This window comes from Dicentrarchus labrax, unplaced genomic scaffold (genome assembly GCF_905237075.1).
Source record: "Dicentrarchus labrax unplaced genomic scaffold, dlabrax2021, whole genome shotgun sequence".
NCBI classification, from domain to species: domain Eukaryota; kingdom Metazoa; phylum Chordata; class Actinopteri; family Moronidae; genus Dicentrarchus; species Dicentrarchus labrax.
In genome coordinates, this window is record NW_026136703.1 from 24,230,277 (window position 1) to 24,252,198 (window position 21,922).

The 21,922-nt window shown below is 41.3% G+C and overlaps 1 protein-coding gene across 1 annotated transcript in view; it reads left to right on the forward strand.

Moving 5' to 3' along the window:
- The window catches only part of LOC127356157 (transcription factor IIIB 90 kDa subunit), a 131,527-nt gene that overhangs the window by 92,702 nt on the left and 16,903 nt on the right, over positions 1–21,922 (forward strand). Inside the window, exon 17 of the mRNA XM_051387706.1 lies at positions 15,419–15,470. Coding sequence (XP_051243666.1) covers positions 15,419–15,470 — 52 coding nt within the window. The remainder of the gene's footprint in view (positions 1–15,418; positions 15,471–21,922) is intronic.

The window sequence follows — 21,922 nt, forward strand, 5'->3', positions numbered from 1 at the left end:
CCAGAAGAGGACTCGATTATAATGGTAATAATCTTTATTTTTCGATCACTTTAAAAATCTTTGTTGCAAAGTGCTTCACACAAAATAAGATCTAAAAGTTATAAAATCATAAATTTAAAGAAAATTTCAACTAGATAAAAAAAAGAAACGGATAAAACAAGAAAAAAAATTCACTTCAGTTTGTTTGTATAGCACTCGATCGTGACACAAGTTATCTCAAGACACTTTTCAAACAGAGCAGGTCTAGACGCTACTTCCACCATGAGCATGCACTCATGGCAAAACAGATAAAACAAGAAATAAAAGCTCTATAAGAGCTACAATTAACTTCCTCAAAGAAAGTAAGGATGGAAAGAAAACCCTTACAATCTAACTCCACCTAATAAAACCAAGGTAATATAAGACTTAAAATTCCCGGACTGTCAGGATGTCCAAGCTTTTGTAGCTTCTGTCCCCCAAAATTGTATTCCCTGGATTGGAGAGGTGGACTTGGTGCTGCTCCAATCAGACAGGAAGTAGGAAACTTGAGGATCAAGCCCGCAGGAAGAACGCCAGGCTTTGAGGCCAATTTGACATCGTGGTCAAACCGTGTAATTACAGCAATGGCGTCCGTTACGTGATGCACACTGGCCCAAAAATACTGTTTCCCATAAGGTTACATTGTGAAAGAAGAACTAAACCAGAAGTTTTGCACAAACACAAACTGTGGACCGTAGCGCATGCTCGGGATCAAACATCCTCCTTACACATACACTAAACACTACAAGAAGGGTTAAACACATGGGAAAGGCTGCAGCTGTGACAAGAATCAACAAAGTTTCCCCTCTTCCCCTGACTTTTAAAGGGCAGAAGAAGCCGAGCAGGAAGTCAGTGAAATGTGTTTGAGAAACACAACAAAAGAAAGGCGGAATAACTTTCATTCGTTGCTATCAATACTTTTGCAAACTGATAAAACAGAGGTTAAAGGTCAGAGCTGCAGCACCAGTAATCATGTGAAAGTAGAATATTGGTGCTTGATGGAGAGTTATCGAGAGGACAAGTAGGAGTTACAGTCAGACTGAGAATCCATCCGGCCTCCCTAAAGAGCAGATTAGAACAAATCCAGGAAGAAGAGGAGGAGGAGGAGGAGATGTGATTCAGCAGAAGAGGAGGATGTTCAGTACATGAGGTTCTTTTTGAAGAGATGAGCTTCTCGCCTACAGTGAAACATTTCCTCTAATTTCTGGAGACACAAATGGCCCTCAAATACTTTTATTTCTTATCAAGTCACTGTCACTAATTGAGCCAGTAAAAGTCTTATTTTCTTTTTTAATTAAAAGCACCACAAGAGTATTTTAATATTTCTGACACAAATCAATTTGTTTGGAGTATTTTCTCTCTTATTTAGATACCTTGTGGAGGTTGTGGCCACTAGTAGCGCTACAGAGCAATGTTTTTATGTGTGGGTCTCCATATGGTTTGTATTGTGCACACGCAGGAGGACGCGGGCGGCGCAATTCACATCACGCCAACGAAGACTGGTAGGAAGTAAACTTGGATGTTAAAAAATGTAGGATTTAAAATATTTTAAAAATTGGCATTGCAAATGTTCTCCGAGGAAGGAAATGTTTCCCACGGTTCATTTTGGTGAAAACTCATAAGATTTAATTGTTTACAAGGAAAACTCCACAGGGCACCTTAAAGCTGTTTGGCTGGTTCTATCTTTTCATGAGCCTGATGAAGCGCTCAGTGAAATGTGCCCATGCCAATGTTCAGATCCTGGATTACATTCTTTTACAGAGTGTGAGCGACCAGAGCCACAAATTCTAAGAAATACTTAAAACAAGTTGATTTCTGTTGGCTATTTCTATGGATGAATTATGTTCTTACAGAGCTGCCATATGTTTTTAATGCAGTCCTCAAAGTCCTGAAAGATGAATACAGTTTCTCCTCCTTCGCTGTAAGAGCTTAAGTTTCCTATATGTGATAGTCAGCAGTGTAGAGACAGACAGGAAACATAGAGAGAGAGAGATAGGGGAATGACATACAGCAAAGTTAATGAGTCGTTATCTACAGAGTAAATGGCTCCTCCATGTTTCTACAGTGGCCCGGAAAGGACAAACCAAACACTGGCTCCAGATGGGGCGTAACACGTCTTCACAGCTAAATTCAGACTTGGAAGGCGAGAGGTATTCAGTTGGTTACAATCTGCAACTTTGCTAGATGCCACTAAATCCTTCACACTGGTCCTTTAACCATTAGGACACCCAAAAAATACTATTTTTTATTTTTGTGTTATTGCACAAGATCTGGAATTGCATTTTCACAGAAAAAGCCAACAAAAACAACTTGATACGATTGTCCTGGAGCTTCAGAAGAGGGACAGCACAGCTTCATATCTCTGCACACGCTGTGAGATCCAGAGGTGGTCGGCAGCAATATGTGTATGAGTGAGGGGGGCTGGAGGATCGTCCTTTATGAGAGCGCTACATATGGCCCCCATTGTTTTCCTCTGGGAGTGATTTATACATGGCCGCTGTGTCGCACGGTGAGGCCTGACTGGGCGTCAGGAGCCACTCCCCGCTGCTGTAAATGGTCGCCATAGAGACAGGGGTCTGCCAAAAAGTCTGCCGCCGCTTGCAGCGCTGTTGACGGCCGTTTGACCTCCGACCTCCACAAGTGACTCCAAGACTCTCCCAGTGGGCTCAGATTAATCGCTGCTGTCACACAGAAAGCTCGTTCCTTCAAATGTAAACTGTGGCGCCCCTAAAGCTCAAGACTCAGTGACTGTTTTAGAGGTTTGGATCCCATTTGGACCACACATGCTACAATTTATACCGCCATTATCATCCCAAAAATATTCTCTGTCTTTATGTGTGAGGTAAAGTAAACAAGCTATATTTCTGATTGATATCTATTTGGTTACCAGAGTGTGAGACTGGTCGAGGCGACGTCTTACAGGACCGTTTCTCACTTCCCGAAGGCTCTTATAACATTAATTATTCATTCCTTTAATTCCATCTCTATTAACAAAACCATTATGCAAAGGGAAGAGAACAACATATCAGAATCATTTTCAAAAAGAGTTTCAATAAATGCAACCAAAAGACCTTGTGAACATGAAATGAAAAATTATAGAAATCAAAGAGGTTCAAAAAACACAAGACTGAATAGATAATTAACATAAATAAGAAGATGAAATGATTAAACAGGACATTTTTAAATGCATTTATCATTAACTGTCATTTTTCATCAAGTAAAAACGTGATTATTAGTAATATTACACTTCTTCAGTCTAAATGATTTTGTAGGAATCAGAATAACTTAGTGTTTGGTCTGACAAAACAAGACATTTGAAGACATCATCTTGGCCTCTGGGACACTGCAGCCGCCCCTTTTTGAAAAAATTTCTCACATTCTTTGGCCAAACAATTAAAAAAGAAGATTTCCTTGCACTGAGATCTGTGCAATATGACTTTATTTAACAAGCTGACCTTCATCACAGCGTATCTGCATCCCTACCATGAGTTCCAGCTTTTACCCTCCGGTAGACGATCGAGGGTTACCACACTGAATATTCATTCCTGCCTGCGTCCATTCAGATCCACTCAAACAGGTAGTGCAGGATGTTGGCCATGAGGGTTGTGCACTGTGTCAGAATGTGTGCATATTAATGTGCAGTATGTGTTTGTGCAAACAAAGCTTTGTGTTGCTGAGATATTGATGTTTGTTTTTTGTTATTGTTTTGTTTTTATTATGCAGTATGTGGGGTTTTTATCTTCTGTGGAACTGCAGGATGGAGTCCAAAACAATTTTCCCTACAGGGACTTGGAAGTATATTCTGTCCACACTTGCTCTGATGAAGGTTAGATAGGCCGAAGCTCGCTCAGTAAAGGGATATATTGCACGGATCCAAGTGTGCAAAGATTTAGCCGGGTGGAGCGGTTGTCATCCTGCAGAGACCAAACAATTAAAAGATTAATTGAGAAAATAATCAGAAGATGAATCAGTCATTTAAATAATCATTAGTGGCAGCCCTGATAAAACATTGAGACTGTTGGCAGTGTGATTTACATCTTTTAGACACTCTTGACCTTTTTCTACCGGTTCATACTTTTAAAGAATCATTTTGATCAAATAACGTTTGAGAAAGACTTTTTGCTTTACTTTAAAAACAGAAAGTAAACTAATGAAAATCTAAAACGCTAACGAATTGTCACAGCATGTACTATAAAGAAAACCATCATTAATGAGATCAAACAGGAAGTCATTCACTTTAATTAATGCAATAGAATCTGACTCAGTCCAACAACAAAGCACTAAATTGTGTCTGAACTTCAAATAAAAGCTATGAAAGTCAAATCACAACTGTAGTTGCGGTCTCTCGCAGTCACTGTGCCGCAACAAGATTTAACTACACCGAGGAGACAAAGAGGTGACCTGAATGAGAGCGAATGGAAGAAGAACCATCTGCCTTTCTAGAGAATCATTAACACATCCACCATGCTAACAAAAAGACTCTCAAGAAACAGGACTGAAGTGCTTCACAGAGGACAAAGAGCACAGGCAAGAAGTAAACACATGTGATCCTGTCAGAGATCAGCTGACAGCAACCTGGGCCACAATCAGGAAAAACTACACAAATAAAAGACTGCAGGGAGGTGAAAGGAGGAGAAAATGAACATCTAAAGAGAGGAGGTAACTTGTCGGCTGAGCTGAGTAAAGTCTGGAGTGTGGGCTTGAATACTAAGATGATGTGATTTCCTGCTGATGGAGGGAAGCTCGTTCCACAGGGAGGGATTTTAAATGCTCATTTCCTTTTGATAAAGTTGAAGAATTTCTGCATACTAATTAAGGAAAGTTTCCTTGTCTACCCATGCAGGAGACAGAGGTTGGTTCTGTGGAGGACTTTGCTGCTATTTTCATCTATTTCTTACATACCATTAAAAAAAAATAAATGGGTAATTATGTTAAAATATAATTATCAGTGTATCACAACAATGGTTGCTCATAGTGATGAACCTACAGCTTCCTTCAGCTTCACTGAGCTTTACAGTTTCAGCTCATTCTCCATCTGTCCGAACTTCCCTGTCTTGGTTCAGTCTTACGCTCTCGTGGCGTCGTTTTCAGAGAAACTTACACTACCTGCTCAGCAGCAAACAGCAGACAGACACAGTTGGAGACTAGCTGGTGAACATAGAGAAGCATTTAGCCGCTGAAGGGTAGAGACCAAAATGGCGGCCCCTGTGAACAAAAGTGGTAGAGCTTCCAGTTTCCACCACCTTGTTTCATTGATGTCAAGGGGAATCCCACCCGGTGGCAGGCATTAAGAGTAACTACAATAGCCTTCTTGCTGATGGTGTTGTTTGTTTATGTAGGTCATATAGAGACAGCGTCAGTATAAATTCAGTTTCATAACCAGTTCAAAACTCGCTGCAGTATGTCTAACTGCTGGATGTGTAAATGAGAAACCGTTTGCTAACCAGTTCACCAAGTTAAAAGGTCATGAATATGTCGTTCACAGCTTATTTCAATAAGAACGTGTCCCTTTAAAAACAGACCTTTTTGTCGTCTGGTATCATTGCGGTCTTACGTGCAGACTGAATGGAGTCGAGGACTGTTGTGGAGTTTTCATTAATAATCCCGATGAGGCGGATTGAAACCAGTGACAGTGATTATAGTGAGTATTTCACTATCAGCTAACAGCACTGGTAGGAGTGTAGTGGAGCTCCTGTGGCCTTTAGCTGCCCCGAAAGACCATTTTGTTGCCATGGCACCTGAAAAGATGGAGGTGTTTTAGTTTGTTGCGTTTCCCACCAGGCACCTCATATTTTAACGGCAGCACTTAACAGATGCTTGTGGGAAGTGCTGGTCCTGGTTACGGCTGTTGCTATGCCACTATGGAGAACCTGTTTGAACCCATTTGGAGAAATGATGAATTACCGCCTCAGTCCTCTCTGGGTACACGTGATGAGGCAGATTAAAGGAGTCTGGTTCTTAAATGTAATAAAAGGGAGAGAGAGCTGAATGCTGAAGATTTTACATTCAGCCATAAGAGCTGTAGAGATCCAACCCTGGTTGGCGGGAAACCATTTTTCTTTAATGGATCTGCCTTTGAGCACCGAGGGGGGGTGACATGTTGGAATGGACAAACAGAAACTGTTCACACAATGTCTGAAGCACATAGTTGTCTAAAATATCATCGTGTGCTGCAGCATCGAGCCCAAACCATGAAAACGTCTCCAGGCCCAAAGTATAGATCGGATGTCCACAAAGGTTTGGCAGTGCAGTGTGTGTGTTTGTAAAACCTCTGTAGGAGATGTTCCTTCCCACACTTCTCTTTTCAGTCTTAACTTGGTTTTCATTGACCCTTATCCATTTTATTTTAAAGGTCCAGTGTGCAACATTTAGGAGGATCTAATATTCATAGGTGTGTTTGTATTAGTGTATAATCACCTGAATGTAGGAATCCTTTTGTTTTTGTTCCCCCAAGATCTACCGTTGTAGACAGTTCTTGTGAATGCACCAAACTGAGCACAGAGCAGATCACACTGGCAGGAAGTCAGACACAGAAACAGCAAAGAGAATCCGCTCTACTTTCAAAATAAAGCGAGATGCCACAACATCTTACACACTTATAATAAAATAACATATATTTTCTTTATTGTGAAGTTCTTAGTTCTCTGTATTTTGGACATCCATTCATCTCCCTGTTTTACTGTTTATATTTCTATGTCCAATCAGTTTCTCTATCAAATATACTTAAAAATGTGCTGTAACAACGATGTTTCCTCCTGTGAAGTTCAAAGCAGCCTAATATGGTAAACAGTGCAGTGAACTAACTGTGCAGCGTTTTTGTCCTTTAAAGAGAAAAACTGAAAAGTGTTCAGACAACTTTTTCCTAATTATGGCTTATGGAGTTGGAGACATCAAAGCCTGCAATTAGTTCTAGTACCTGGTACTTTTTATTTTTATTTTTAAATTTGTGAGCCCCTGAAGTTCACTCTAAGACGCGTTTAAAGACCCAACCCATGCTGTGAATTCATCCATTCTGCTGCCTGTGCATTTTGCTGTATTGCAATAAATGACAGCAGAGGTAGCGCTGCTGGTTTGACATTAAAGGGCGATTTCACTGCACAAGCTGCACCATCGCAGTGTCAGAGAGGAGGCACTTAACATGTGAAACAACTGTGAGGGAGAACGATGTGGCTGTCATTTAAGAGCAGAGTCTGAGATTGAATATTTTTTTGAGTTTATTTTAGAAAACGGAGTGTGACTTTGTCGCCACGGGGTCTGGCTTTGTAGTACGAGGAACTGCTGTGTGTGTGTGTGTAAGATCATACTCGTGTTAACCCTTTGATCTCTCAGACCTTATGGCTCTGATGTGTGTGTGCGTGCGTGTGTGTAGGTGTTTGTTAATAGCGTGTGATCCTCCCCATTTGTGTGATTAGTGGTGTGTAACACTGTGATCCTCCCCTCTGGTCACGCCACCAGCCACTCTCTCACACACACACACACACACACCCCCACACAACACACACACACACACACACACACACACACAGTGAACACTGGCCTATAACTCACTCTCACTTTCTATTAAACACTTTTATTATTTGTTCTTTCTGGCTCAAGCACATTTTCCCTCCATTGGAAAGCTGCACTGCATGTCTCTTTTGTCACACTATCTCCCGTTTAAAGTGTGTGTGTGTGTGTGAGTGAGAGAGAGTTTAGCCCACAGCCTTTAAGAGCCCCCCCCTTCAATGAACGGCTAATCTCTGTTCACAAGACCAGTCACGGTCCCCAAAATATCTGCGATGGATGAACCCGGCGCCGCAGTGCGCAGCCGGGCGCTAAATGACCCAGAAATCCCATCCATCTGGAGAAATGTCACAGCTCTCATCAAACAGCCACGGATGGGTTAGTGGGTTATTAAATATGGCCTGTGTGTGTGTGTGTGTGTGTGTCATCTCATAAGCACAGAGAAAAATTGATGGAAATCCCCCCAAAATGAGGGTACTTCCTTCACTAGAAACATTAAAGTGACGTCGTTGAGTTGGAATAAAAGGCAGTCAGATTGTTACTGTCAGTGAGGGGCTGCAAACACCGTTCTGGGTGTTAGCTATTACTTATTTATGACTACGGGTGTTTTATTTTTGAACTTAAAGCATAAATTGATGTTTATTTAGTCACAAATATTGGTCAGACAGGATATTTGCCTTCAAAAGCTCTTCACCATGCAGTTCAGTGGCTGTAAATTAAAACAGGTTTAGTCATGCAACCCGCATGTCCCCTTAGGGATAATCTGGTGTTCACTTTTAAATTCTGCACATTTATTATTTCATGACTTTTTGTAGTGTGATGAGTCAAAGTCAGGCTGCTCTTCTCTTTATTTTGTGCTTAAAAGTGATTTCAAAAGCAAATCCTGATCAAATTGGAAAAGCTCTTGTATTGACATTCAGCTTCTGGTATTGAACCCTAAATACGTAAAGACTTTAAAAAGAATGAAGATATGGCCGGTTCAGGCAGGGACAGGAGAGGACCGAGTTCACTGCCAGTTAATTATAACTAATAAGTGTTAACGTTATCCATCATCCGTGGTAGCGATAAGTCCACCAGTATTTGTTTTAGAACAGCGTCAGTGACAGTGACGTTGCACTGTGTCTCCTTGCGTCCTTGTGTTCTCACATGTTCCCAGTCGTTACCACATTTGCTGTTTAGTATTGGAAATATAGATATTTATGTTTTATACATTGACGACTAGTTGACTAGGAGAATCTTTAGTCGGGAACAGCCCTGAATACACACCTACATTTTAAAGCCCCTACGAGGGCTTCTGGCAGCCCGATGGCAGACATTAATAATAACTACTATAGAAGTAGCCAAACCTCTGGCTGATGGTGGGTGGTTTATGAAGGTCGTACAGAGGATAAGCAGTTAGAAACTCCTCGTTGTCCATTGAAGGTTGGAGGTTAACAGAAGAATGTCCCCACAAGTACAGCAGCAGAGTGTGTTTGTATCCCTGTGTGTGTTTGTGCACACGCCGCATCTATATAATCTCCAGTGAATACGCAGTACCAGGTACTGTGTGTGTGTGTGTGTGTGTGTGTGTGTGTGTGTGTGTGTGTGTGTGGAAGAAAACACAATCAGTTCTTTTGGCTGAATCTGCGTCTCCTTCTGCCAAGCTGCACACCGGCCCACAATGCACTGCTGCAGCCTGAATGGACACAACTCTCTCACAAATGAGTGTGAGTCTCTATTGTGTGTTTGCATACAGGGTTGGTGTGTGTGTGTGTACTTTAGTGTCTGGGAAAGTATGAGTGGGCACCATAGTTGCGTGTGTGGGGGGGTTCGTGATTATGCCTGATTTAATTGTGCTGAAGGAGACTGTGTGTGTGTGTGTGTGTGTGTGTGTGTGTGTGTGTGTGTGTGTGTGTGTGTGTGTGTGCCCAGTCCCCAGCTGGAATATTGAGTTGGAAGCTCCGATTATTATCATCATTTATTTACATCCGAGCTCATCGCAGAACTAATTTCATTCAACCCCACAGTTTGCAGATTATTCCTCCCCTCCGTCTCATCCTTCCTTCTCGTTATGTTATTGATTGGATTATTGTACGAATAATGAAATTATTCCCTTACATCGCTTTGTCTCGGTTTATCCGTGCTGGGCCGACAGTGCGGGAGCGGTGATTGGAAACGGATGCTGATTTAAAAACAAACAAACAGATGCAATCAGCAGAGAGCCAGATTAAAAAACAAGAGGTCGGTACGAACGTCTCACCTCGACGCTAACGAGCAAAACTGCTGCAAAATGTCAAGAAGACGCGCAAACACAGCAGATAATGTAAATGAGAAGAGACCCAACACGATTATAAGATGTGTAAAATGAAGAGGAGGAATGGCTCTAATGCAGCAGAGTGTGAGAATGAGAGAGAGCCGCAGCGAGTGGAAGAGCCTCCAGAGTCTCTCAGTAAGAACTGGAAATGAAAATATTTGGAAAACTGTAAGGAAGCTCAGTTTGATCCAGTTTATGTGAGAGTCCCACTAAAGTCTGTCCATGGAAAGATCAGTGTGAAATATCCTGAAGAACGAGGACACTGTTGATGGAAACATGCTGCTGATGTAGAATTTAGACTCTGAGCCACAAACCAAATAACAGAGGAGGTAAAGTTAGAACTTAATATCAGGGTTTCAACAGGTTACATAGAGCATTTAAAGACCATTATTAATGCAATTTAAGACCTATTTTACGTCCATATGGGCTAAAAAAGTACAAAAGATAGAAAGAAAAATCTGTGTTGGTTTCGTGTTTTCTTACAAATCTTTCCAAAAAACATTAAACTTTTACCACTTTGCAACTTTAAACAAGTAATGTTAACTTCATGAATACAATACAATATTTAAGATCTGTCAAAATCATATGAATAACAAACCTCTTCATCAAAACTGCTGATGTATTCTGTAGAGCAGTGGTTCCCAACCTGCGGGTCAGGACCCCTATTAGGGGGTCGCCAAAGCTTCACAGGAGGTCGGCAGGGCTTTTTGGTTTTAAGGGGTGTAAGAAAACGTTTACAATAAACACAGCAGGCTGTATGGTAGCATTGTGTTTATTTCTGTGAAGAAAACTAAATAAAAATGTTATTTTTAGAGGTTTGATTTTTCTTAAAGACAAACTTTGAACACAAAATGTATCCAAAGAGCCTTCACCCGATGAATGTCTTGCTTTAGAGCCAACAATGGCCGAGCATAAGGGACTAGAAAAACACATAATCTGGCCAAAAAAGATGCCTGGTAAGTAAAATACATAATACTCAATATTCAAAGGAAATAATCTGCTCAAAATTCACCCAATCACTGGTTCACACAACTTCCTGCAGTTATTGTGTTTACAGTGTGTCAGTTATCAGCTGTTCTCTGCTGCTGTTGTCCTGCACTGAATATGATATCAAATATATCACTGAGTCCGTTGGTAGAAGGAGGAAAAAGCTTGGGAACCACTGCTGTAAACGAACAGTTGCTCCAACACTAACTGCAGACAGTTAACCGGGTCCACAGCCTCTTAAAGCGCCGCTCTGCTTTGAGCTACATGCTAACAGGCTCACAATAACAACGCTATAGCCTGATGATGATGATGATGATATATCATATCATAACTAGATTAGAACTGTAATGGTATTAAATGCTAATATCGGTATCAGCAAATACCCAAAGGTAATAAAGACCAGGTTCCTGATGTTCCCCGTCACCCTGACCTCTGACCCCTCTTCATTATTGATCACTGCTGATGCTGATGACTAAAAATGGATTCTGTTTTAGTTAATGAAGTAGCTCCATCCACAGCTGAACACCCATTTATCAGAAACCAGAGTCCTCTTTAATAACAATAAGGACATACAGATTGAACTGCACGCTGCTCATCAGCAGTTCCACAGCACAAAGGGAGGAACTGTCAATATTGGGGCTCTAACTGACACTTTGATTATCAGCAGTTGTTTGGTTCGGTAAAATGTCAAAGTTAAAAATGTCTTTAAATCCGAGGTGACGTCTTCAGATTTCTTGTTTTGTCCGATCAACCCTCCGAAATGCAGGAAGATACTCGATTACAACGATATCAACTGTGGGGAAAAAGTTTTGTCCTTTTTACTTAATAAACGACTATAATGACGAAACAATCTCAATAATTTCTCTCGATCGACGGATTCATTCTTTCTACCTCAGTAACGATTAAATGTTCACTGTAAAAGAAAAATCATAGAAGAATCTGTAATATTCCAGCGTCAAAGAAATACTGTAAAATAACAGAAAATAATACAGTAATTTCCTATAATTAAAATACATTTTACTTATAAATGCAGGTGAACACGATATCTATATAGATATATCTTTTTATGTCATTTTATGATTAGTATCTTTCATTAGACATGTATATTTACAGGTTATCTTTGTAATTTTATAAATATTTTCATGTATTTAAAAAAAAATAAATACAGAAAAAACCTGAAAAACCTTGTTAACCTACAGATTTTTAATTTTTTTACAGTGTTGAGGCTGTGGTAGTAACCATGTGGGGTCCATCTTGTTTATATCTGACAGTGAATGAAGGGGAATCAGTTGTATTGATCATTGGAGTCGGGTCAACGATCTTTTGATGAGATTTAATCCAAAAACCACTTCCTTCTACACCTCCCTCACTGCTGGTTCCTGTTCCTTATCCCTCTATCTCCTTAGAACCTCCCTCCTTTACCTCCTTACCTCTCTTTCCTCCCTCCTTTCTCTGCACCATATTTCCCTCTTTATTATTCTTCTGCTCCTTTGTACCCTCTCTCTCTGCACCTTCCTCCTCTTCGTCACCCTGTCCCCGTCCTCTCTCCCTCTCTCTCCCCCGGTGTCCGGGGTCAAGGCCCAGGGGAGCCAGTAGAGTCTAGCACATTTACGGGGTGGGGGGCTCTGAATAGTCCTCTCAGCGGGGAGCGATTCGCCGGCCTGGCTGGGATTTTCTAATGAGCTTGTATAAAGGAGGGGGGGTAGTGTCTGAGGGGGTGAAGATGCCACATTCGCTGTTACCCATCCTCCCCACTTTCTCCCCCTCTTTCCCCTGGTTATAGCAGATTAATTAAAAGCTCGCTCTCTCTCTCTCTCTCTCTCTCTCTCTCTCTCTCTCTCTCTCTCTCTCTCTCTTATCAGTAAGAGTTGAGCACTTACTGTAAGCCTCCAGGGAGGGCTCAGCGCCGGGCCGGGTGGGCAGGGAAAGGGGGCGGTGGAGCCTCCGGGAACGATGCTAATTCCAGCCAGTGGGACGGTGGGACGGCTGCTTAGGAATTACTCCCGCCGGTGGTACGTTCATCGCTGATTATCTCGAGGAAAGAGATTGCGCTCACAGACAGTCAGTCAGTCAGTCTGCCTGTCAGTCACAGCTCGGGCTCATTTCACATTCACGCCATTTTTTATTTATTTCTTTTTTCCCTCGCTCTCGTCAGTCGTCGGGGTAATCTGAGCCGGTCGCCTGAAGCCAAGAGAGACTCAAAGAGCAGCCGTAGTAATCGAAATGAAATCCTCAACCTGTATAGTGTCAACAGTAAATCCTGTAATAAAGAGCGTAATGAATATAAATATTGTAATAAATGCTCGCCGGATGTTAATATCATCCTGCTGTGCTCTCTGCGCAGAGTCAGCAAAACTGTTGGAAGCAATTACTATTAATGTTCCAGTGATTATTAATACATGTTTTTCACATTTTCATCCCCTAAAGCTTCCTCTATAGCTCGTTTCCTTACTGCCATACAATTAAAGTTATAGGAAATAATAATTATAGAGTTCTGGCTTTGTTTCTTCACAAAGGAGGATTTTTTATTTTTATTATTATTTACTATTATTAGCAGCACGATGGAAGCAATGTCTATTTGATGCATTGTCTTTAAATATCGTAATCATTTGGTGATTTTCATCTAGCGCCACCATGAGGTCAAAATGTGACTTTGTCCAATCCTCTGGTTTATGATCAAATACGTGCAAAACCAAAAAACACTAACTAGCTAATCTAAATCAATCTTTAGTTAATCTGAAAGCTAACATTAGCAAAACACTATTTTGTGACTTTTTGTTTGTGTTTCTGAGATGTGACGATATATGTCGCTTGAATCTTTTTCACCATCTCCAAAATGTGGGTTGTTTTCAACATACTCGATGCTAACACGTAGCATATCTAAGTACAGGAAAGGAGGAAGTTGACTGATGAGGCTTTAGAGTGGATTTTCCATCGAGGTCTAGTTTACAAAAACAAAACACCAGAAACATACAAATGTTCATTCTGTCCCTAACCGACACATCTTCCATCACTAATCAACCGTTTGCCGTTAAGCTTTTTCTTTCTGCTGTGTGATAATGATAAAACCACACACATTAAAACTCGTGCTTTAACTGTCAGTGACGTCTTCGTACATTCACACACAGCAGCAGCCTCGTGAGGCCAGAACGCCGCGCCGCTCCAAAGACAGAAATAACATTAAAACACAGGAAATCCCTCACCCCGCCCTGCTCTAAACGATGGCTGCGTTTCATGACCTGAAGTCATGTGTCTGTAAATGAAGACCATTATTCACACTGAAGTGCAGTCTGAAATGCCAGCGAGTCTACAACAGAATTAAATGTGCAGATTTTATGAACCTCCCGAAGCCCCGACAAAGTAGTCATATTCATTTCCAGACATTATTTTTCCAGACATTAGAAAACAATAAAATCTTTCACTGTGTGGACAGATTACATTTCATTGTTCACCTCCGCAGTGAGGACACTCTGACTGTTTCTGCTCAGCTTCCCTGTCCTTCATTTCCATTCCCTTGTTTTGGAGTTTGTTGCCTGAAGTCAGCGACACAGTACACGACTTACAAGACTTGACACTGAAATACAGAAGCTCATAATCTTAATGAAATCCTTTTATTGTGTCAACAATAAAATCCTGTAATAATGAATGTAATCACATGAATTTTTAATGCAATGGAAAGTGCAAGCAGTCTTTGAAAAGAGTCTGAATGATACTGGATTTTATAGGCCGCACACTGTTACTGAGGTTATCCTGCTATCAAACTACGTACTACATGTATTTCAACATAGAGCAAAGTATTGATCCTCTATAGAAACTAATCAGCTGTCAAGAGCAAACTATTCTACCAATAAACAGGGATATATAACTTTGTTTTTATACTGAACATTAGAAATTCATCAACCTGCTTTACTGGATTTAAAATGCATCATGTAGCACGTTTTTAATCCAAGATGCATATTCACAAAGTAGGATTGTTACTTTATATGTCTGAAAAGTGAAATAAAGGCAAATAAAGATAAAATCAGGGTTCCTGCGTGTCCTGGGAATCCAGAGACTAGTTTTCCAGTCATGGAAACGTCTGGAAATTGATTAAAATGACCAAATATCCTGTAAATAATCTATGTTGTTGTGGAAAAGACTGTCTTCGACTGTTGGTAGGAGAACCTGCAGGACGACATGTACGTGGAACGAACTTGCAGCGATCTTTTCGGTGTCGAGGCTATTTGAGTTTTCTGAAAAATAGAATAAATATAACTTTAACTGAGCTGTGGTCAAAGTAACGGTAATGTAAAAATGGCCTGTAGTGAGAACAACCAAGGGCCACAAAAGCAAATAAAGTGTAGTCTAATGGGTCGACATTCGTTAGCTAGGCTAGCAGCTCAGAGAGGCTAACTCTCCAGTGTCTGTGGCAGAGCTAACGGCTACGTAGCAGGCCACAGTCTGCAGACTGGAGGCGTTGGTTTGATAGGAGGTTGGTTGGTGACCAACGCTGCTGCCACCACTCCTGGAAAGGTCCTGGACAAGCTCCTGGAAAGGTCCTGGAAAAGGACTTTTGAACCGTGTAAATCACAGAATATGAAATGTAAAGTTTGGGACTGATCGTGGTTTGTGTTGCAGGTTGCAGCCGTTCATCACCGGACAGCCCAGCAAGAAGCTCGCCGTAGAGCAGGTGAGCTGCCCGTCATTTTCTCACCACATCTGCTCTTCGTCTCCCGCCACCCCGCTCGCCTTCTCCGTCTTCCCGCTCGCCCTCCTGCACTTAACGGACGCACACACTCAGTCACCCAGTCAATCACTCGCACAGATACGTTCCCGCTCAGCTTTTTCTCCCTTCTCCAAAACACTCTTATCTGCCTCTCTCTCTTTCACACACACACACACACACACACACACACTCACACACACACTACATTAGCCATATTGTTGCAAGTGGGATTTACCAGAAACTCTCTGCAGTTAAAAAAAAAAAAAGGTCTAAAGTCAACAAGTAATGATTGATATTATTTGGGAGTTTGGAGAGTGAAGTAGAATTTGCTGTGAAGTCTGTGCCAAACAAATGAAACCGACAAAAAGCAGAAACGACACATTAACTGGGGAGCAAGTCAGAAAATAAGAAAGCTACAGAAACATGATGAAATACACATCATAGGAATGTGTCAACCATCAAAATCTTTCTCTTTCGTAATGTGTCTTGTGTAGCCGGCGACTCATTTCGATTAAACAGACATTTACCTCGACCAGTCTGAAAGTAACAAACACGAACACTGTCTGACAATATATCGTCTGCACTTTAACATCCATTTGAAAACGTTCTTAATCAAAAGATAATCAGCCCTGAGCGGGATCACAGCGTCTGAGAGCTGGGGCCGTAAACCGCCTTGGTTTAGCTGAGGGTGGCTAACGTTAGCAGCGCTGGGTTAACGTCGTTAACATGTCCTTATTAGAAAGTTGTTCTTATTACAGACGATGAAAACTCTGATTTAAGATTCTTAAAATAAGCATCTAGGTCAATTTACCTTAATCCAAGATTAATAATTAGCAAGGAAATGTCTTAAATGAAGGCTCCAGAAACTTTCTGTTAAACTGAGAACTTTAACCACTGTTACAGGTTAAATCGAGCTCAGTATTAGCTGTAATATCTTATTAAGACACAGATGTATTTTCTTAAAACAAGATGACTTTTCAAACACAAAACATGCATGTAACATCTTTTATTTAACAGTTAACAGTCGTTGTATAACAAAGGCCTCCTTTAATAAAATATTAATAATAGTTTAACTGACTAGCGCGGGTAGGAATGTTTAAAACCACTAGTCGACTAATGACGTCTTCCTCTTTAATATCTCTGAGTGTATGCACAGAACTGTCATCAGTGTGAGGAAGGTACTCATTGGTGTGTATGAGTCCATATATGTATATGTGTAGCCATTATATCAGAATCCAAGGCGATCACAGAATATAATAGAGATATTAATAAAGATTTAGTCTAAATATCTGCTATACATGAGCACTTAATCCATAAAGTTTTAAAGAATAAGGCTGCAATTATTCTACATTTTTCCTCCAACCAACAAATCCCATCGAAAGACCGAACGTATTCATCTATCCTTTGACTTTTAATCTCTGTCTGTAGCTCTCAGCCACAAGCCCACTGGTTCCCACTGGAGCTGTAAAACGTCTCATTATATAGTTGGATAACTGGAAAAGCTTCAGTCATTTCCTAAAACAGCTGCTCTCTGTAGTTTCTATACAGTCACTCAAACGAGACTGAACAGTGCATTTGTTGGGGACTATTTTCAGCCGCGGATTAATCCACATGATGTCCAACGTCTCCTGACAGCCCACAACCACAGACAACAAAATATATTCAAGTGAGACTGGAGCAACAGTGGGCCGGGCATGCAGGAGGCTATTGTGGAGTTATTATAGATTATTATTACTATTATACTCAAAAGCTCGACTCATAACAGGCAAGTGTCCATTTGAGCAAGCACAGTTAATCCGCTCATCAATTTTCGGCTCATCTCGCTCTATGTCGCATTAATTGATTTAATCTCTTACCAAGAATTATTATTGTGTACCACGGGGAAGTACAGACAAAAATATGATATAAATGTAATATAATTGTAAGCCTTATTGTCCCTACTGGTTTTCTGTCATTCTTTGATCAGTGTGACAGTGAAAAAGATATTAAATAGCATCCTTTGTGGTATTAAAAAAGTCTAGTGAAAATTTAGTGAACACTGACTGGAGCTCTGTTGCTCGGAGGAACATCAGACTGTGGATACGCACGACGCTTGTTAGCAGGATACATTCAGTGTTTGACAATAAGAAAATATAGACATATCTTTGAACTATTTTAGAACAACCCAGAGGATTTGTGTGTGTGTGTGTGTGTGTGTGTGTGTGTGTGTGTGTGTGTGTGTGTGTGTGCATAATGAAGCTGTGACTACACCTGGAGACGGGCTGTAATTCCCCGTCAGTCTCTCCCAGTCGGCCATTAAAAGCTGATTGCTGCGATCTCCTGCAGAGTGGACGGGGATGAATAAATCTTCACTCAGGCCGTGTGAAAGTTGAACCCTTACTTCCTCTTTTGTTTGTCCTTCCATTATTACTCCTCCCTCGCTCTCGTCCTCCCTCGGGGGCGTTCACTGCTCCTAAAAAATCTCCGACAGGGTCTTAAAATAAATACGGCCTTAAACCTGAACATAAAAATGTCTTAAACGGCACTTTTGGAAGTGTTTTTCTTTTCTGATGGGCTTCTGTTGGCCAGTCGCCGGCTCTCAGATGAATCCACAGAGGACAAGGTTAGTGGTACAATGTGTCCTATCTGCTTTACAAACCCACTTAGACTTCCAGTCTTTGAACAGTTAATTTCTGGATGTCCTCATTCTGCCCATTTATAGCCTCACAGCTCTCACCAGCCATCTTCAGGGAGAAATAGGCCAGTTCTTCCAACTTTGTGTCTTAATTTGATTTTAAATTGGAGCCAAATTCAATCACAGGTAGCTTTACATCATCTTCAGAGTCTTAACTTTGGCTTTCTGTACTTCATATACAATCTGTACTCCTCTTTCTCCCCCATATCTCATTTTACACATTCCTGACTGTCCTATCTTCTCTTCCCGCTTCGTGCCAGTGCCGATCTGTCTCATTTTCTTATGATTTACTTACTCTCTTCAACACTTGCTCTTCATCCAGAAGTAAAGTGGCAGGAGTTATTTTGGGAGTCCAGCGTTAGGTGGCCGACAGTCGAGCACTTAAAATCTTGGGTAACGCTCTCCTGAGGACACAAGATGAACAACTGTGTCAGAACACATCCGGTTCTTGGAGAAAAAAAGCCAAAGTTAGAAGCCTCTGGACATTAAAGTCAACTACAAGTCCCATGGTGCATTTCTGTAAGAAACATCCAATCGCAGACCTTTAAATTATGTTATGTGATGGTGAGCTGAAGTTAAATATTAAACTTCCCCAATTGCAGCAATGAAGCATTTTCATGTTATTTGACTGGCCTCCTCTCCATAGTAACAGCCACTGAGGCTCATGGGTATTGTAGATTTTATATAGCAAACTAATGGAAAAGACTTGATTTCTCAGGAACACAGTTAAAGCAGGATTATTTTCCAAAGTGTAACAGTGGAAGTCGCTGAGTAGAACGACTGAAACTGCTGTTTTTATCATCTACGTCGGTGAATTAAGAATTTATTTCAACCAAACCAGAGTTGGTGATTGTTGGAACCACTAACAGAGACGTTTTATTTGAAGTTGAATGAAGTTACGATGGTCTGTGAGGTAAAATTACTGTTTTTGTCTCTAGTGTCTGGTGGTGACTAATAGCAATAGTACTGCTGTTTGTGGTTAAACTAAAGGTCTGTCTCTGTAGGGATCCTTTCATAATGTTGTCAGACTCTTACAATAACAATCTGAGCCTGTCAGTGGCTGAAATACGCACTTTTAGTACGTTTAGTTTATATTTTGGCCATTTTCATAAATGTTTTCATATCTAACTCGGTGAATTAAGCGTTTATTTTCCAAACCAGCATTGGCGATTGCTGGAAAGACTAAAACAACACGTTAAAATGGGATTTTACAGTGGGGAAAAATACTCCTCTGCCTTCACTGTTCTCCCACATTACTCCTCCAGCTCCTTCCTGCTGTTCTCCTTTTTCAAATCTCCCACTCTTTCCCTTCTCACCTCCTCATCATTTCACTTTACGCTTAATTCCCTCCCAAGTCTCTCCTCCTCGCCTCTTCCCGTCAAAGCTTTGCTCTGCTGCTGTCCTCTCTCTTTCCCGTCATTCTCCTTTTATATTTCCTCTCCTTCTCCACATTCCTTCCCATCCCTCCATCTCCTCCTCCTCCTTCCCCTGAGTCTTTGTCTCCCTCTCCATCATGTGCTGTTGGCAGCTCTGAATGGAGGAGCTCAGGGAGCTCAGGCTCTGTCAACCAGGAAGAAAACATTGCCACGAGGGGCCGGGTCAACAAGGCTTGTTACTTAGCAACCCCCTCGCCTCCCCCTGGGAACTGGAGGTAAACGGCCGTCGCCATTGGCTGAGGCTGCTCCTCGCTCGCTGCTCCTGTTATGTAATGTTGCCGTTTCATCGCAGCGACAGGACCAGATTGAAAAGATGTTTGTGCCTTGCCAAGCTCTCTCTGTTCCTCGCTCACCAAAAAAAAACTGATTTCCTTCACCCTCGTCAGTGACCCAGCAATTAGTCTGTACATTTTTCAAACAAGCCAAGGGAGGAAATGATCACTTTACAAGACAGAAGGAGTAATGAGTTGATTTCTGCCAATTGAAACTGGCCCAGCTGTTCTCTGCTGCCCTCTCCCCTCTTCTCCTACTCCCTTGAACCACATTTAGACTGAACTGGCTGATGGAGGGGGGGCAGGCAGTGCAGTCGGAGAGATGTGGGGATTTTCAGAGCGGCTTAGAAATCTGAAAAGGGCGATGAGGTCACGGGAGAGGAGCTTTGAATTGCAGACAGTCGCTCTGGCGTTGCAGCTATAGACTGCTTATGCAAGCAATAGTCTTGGCAACTGATGGCTGAGTCTATTTGAAGTTGGGTTCTCACAGGAGCTGTCAGGCCAGGCCAGCGGCAAACTGCATTACAGCGTTTTCAGCTCGTCCTGTAGAAACGTGGCGACCTCCTCATTCACCCCGATAAAGCAGGACTGCACTGAAAGGCTGAACGAGCTCTCATCGCTCGCCGCTTTCTGTGTTTAAACAGATTATTTTGTTCACACCAGCGTGAGAACAAACAAGCAGAATTAGTGCTATTGAAGAGACTTAAAGGTCTTGCCATTTGCAGAGGATGACATTTCTAAGAAAATCAAGGCAAGGTTAATTTATTTGTCTAGCAGCCTTCAACAACAAAGTGCTTTACATAAGACATAAAGGCATTAAGATGAAAAAAAAAACTATCAAAAAAGACATTTAAATATGATTTAAAAGGATTAAAACAAAGTAAAAACAAAGATTTAAATAAGCTAAAATAGATTAAGATGGATTAAACAGTAGAAGAGTTGCAGCTCAGTGTAAGATATGAAGATATGAGTTGGTGTAGACCTCAAGTGTTGTGGGAGTTTGTTCCAGATATTTGGATCATAAAAACTGCTCAGTTATGACCTGAGACCTGAACCCAGACCATCTGAGAGGTGGGGACACTTCAGCAGCAGATCAGAAATAAACCATTCAGTAGTATTTTAAAGTCCATTCTTGGACACACAGGAAGCCAGTGTGAAGATCTGGCTGCTGGACTGATGTGGTCTCTCCTGGACTTTAATGAGGACTGTAGCAGCAGTGTGCAGCTCTCTGATCTGCGACCTGTAAAGAGAGCTTTACAGTAGTCTAACCTGCTGTTAACTCCTCCTGCTGAGACACAGTCTAATTCCTGATATATTCTGAAGGTGTCTGCAGACTGATTCAGTAGTTGTCTTAATGTGGATGTTATTTAGGAACATGTTGCTTTTGTCTCATGACCATCTGAAGAAGAAATGACTTGTATGCTACCATGTGAACATCACATAGCTGTAGATCTGTATAGAGCTGTAGTTCTCAACCTTTTTGGTGTCAAGAACCCACAAATTGATCCACATCAGGCAGCTGACTTGTATTTGATAAGATGCAGCCTTGTGGATCCCTGATGGATTTAGTTATTCTATAACTGTCTGCATTGTAGATTGGTAGATCTTTATACGTTCTCTCATTGGGCTAACTTTGTTCTTTTTGGCTAGACCTAGGTCTACAGTGGCTTCTCCTTTGGCTTCATCTGTCAGTCAGACAGATGAAGGATTTTGAGGGTTTTGTCATTTCATCCTGTTGTGTTACCAAACATTACTGATATAGGTTTAGCTGCTGTTTAATTGGTTTAATGCTGATTAATCCATTAAGGCAAATTATGCTAATCATGTCAGAGAGGAAGGGGCGTGGACATAACCCATCAACTGCGAAACAAAGAGTGCTTCTTGTGATTTATATCTTGAAATGTGTATGATTTAGGAGTGTAGTCGCAGATTGCAACTCGTTCGCTTCACCCTCCCCTTTCAAGCACGAATGAGTAACTACAATGGCAGCGTAGAACTTGAACAGTCAGTATTTGTCCCTTCATGGATGTCTGT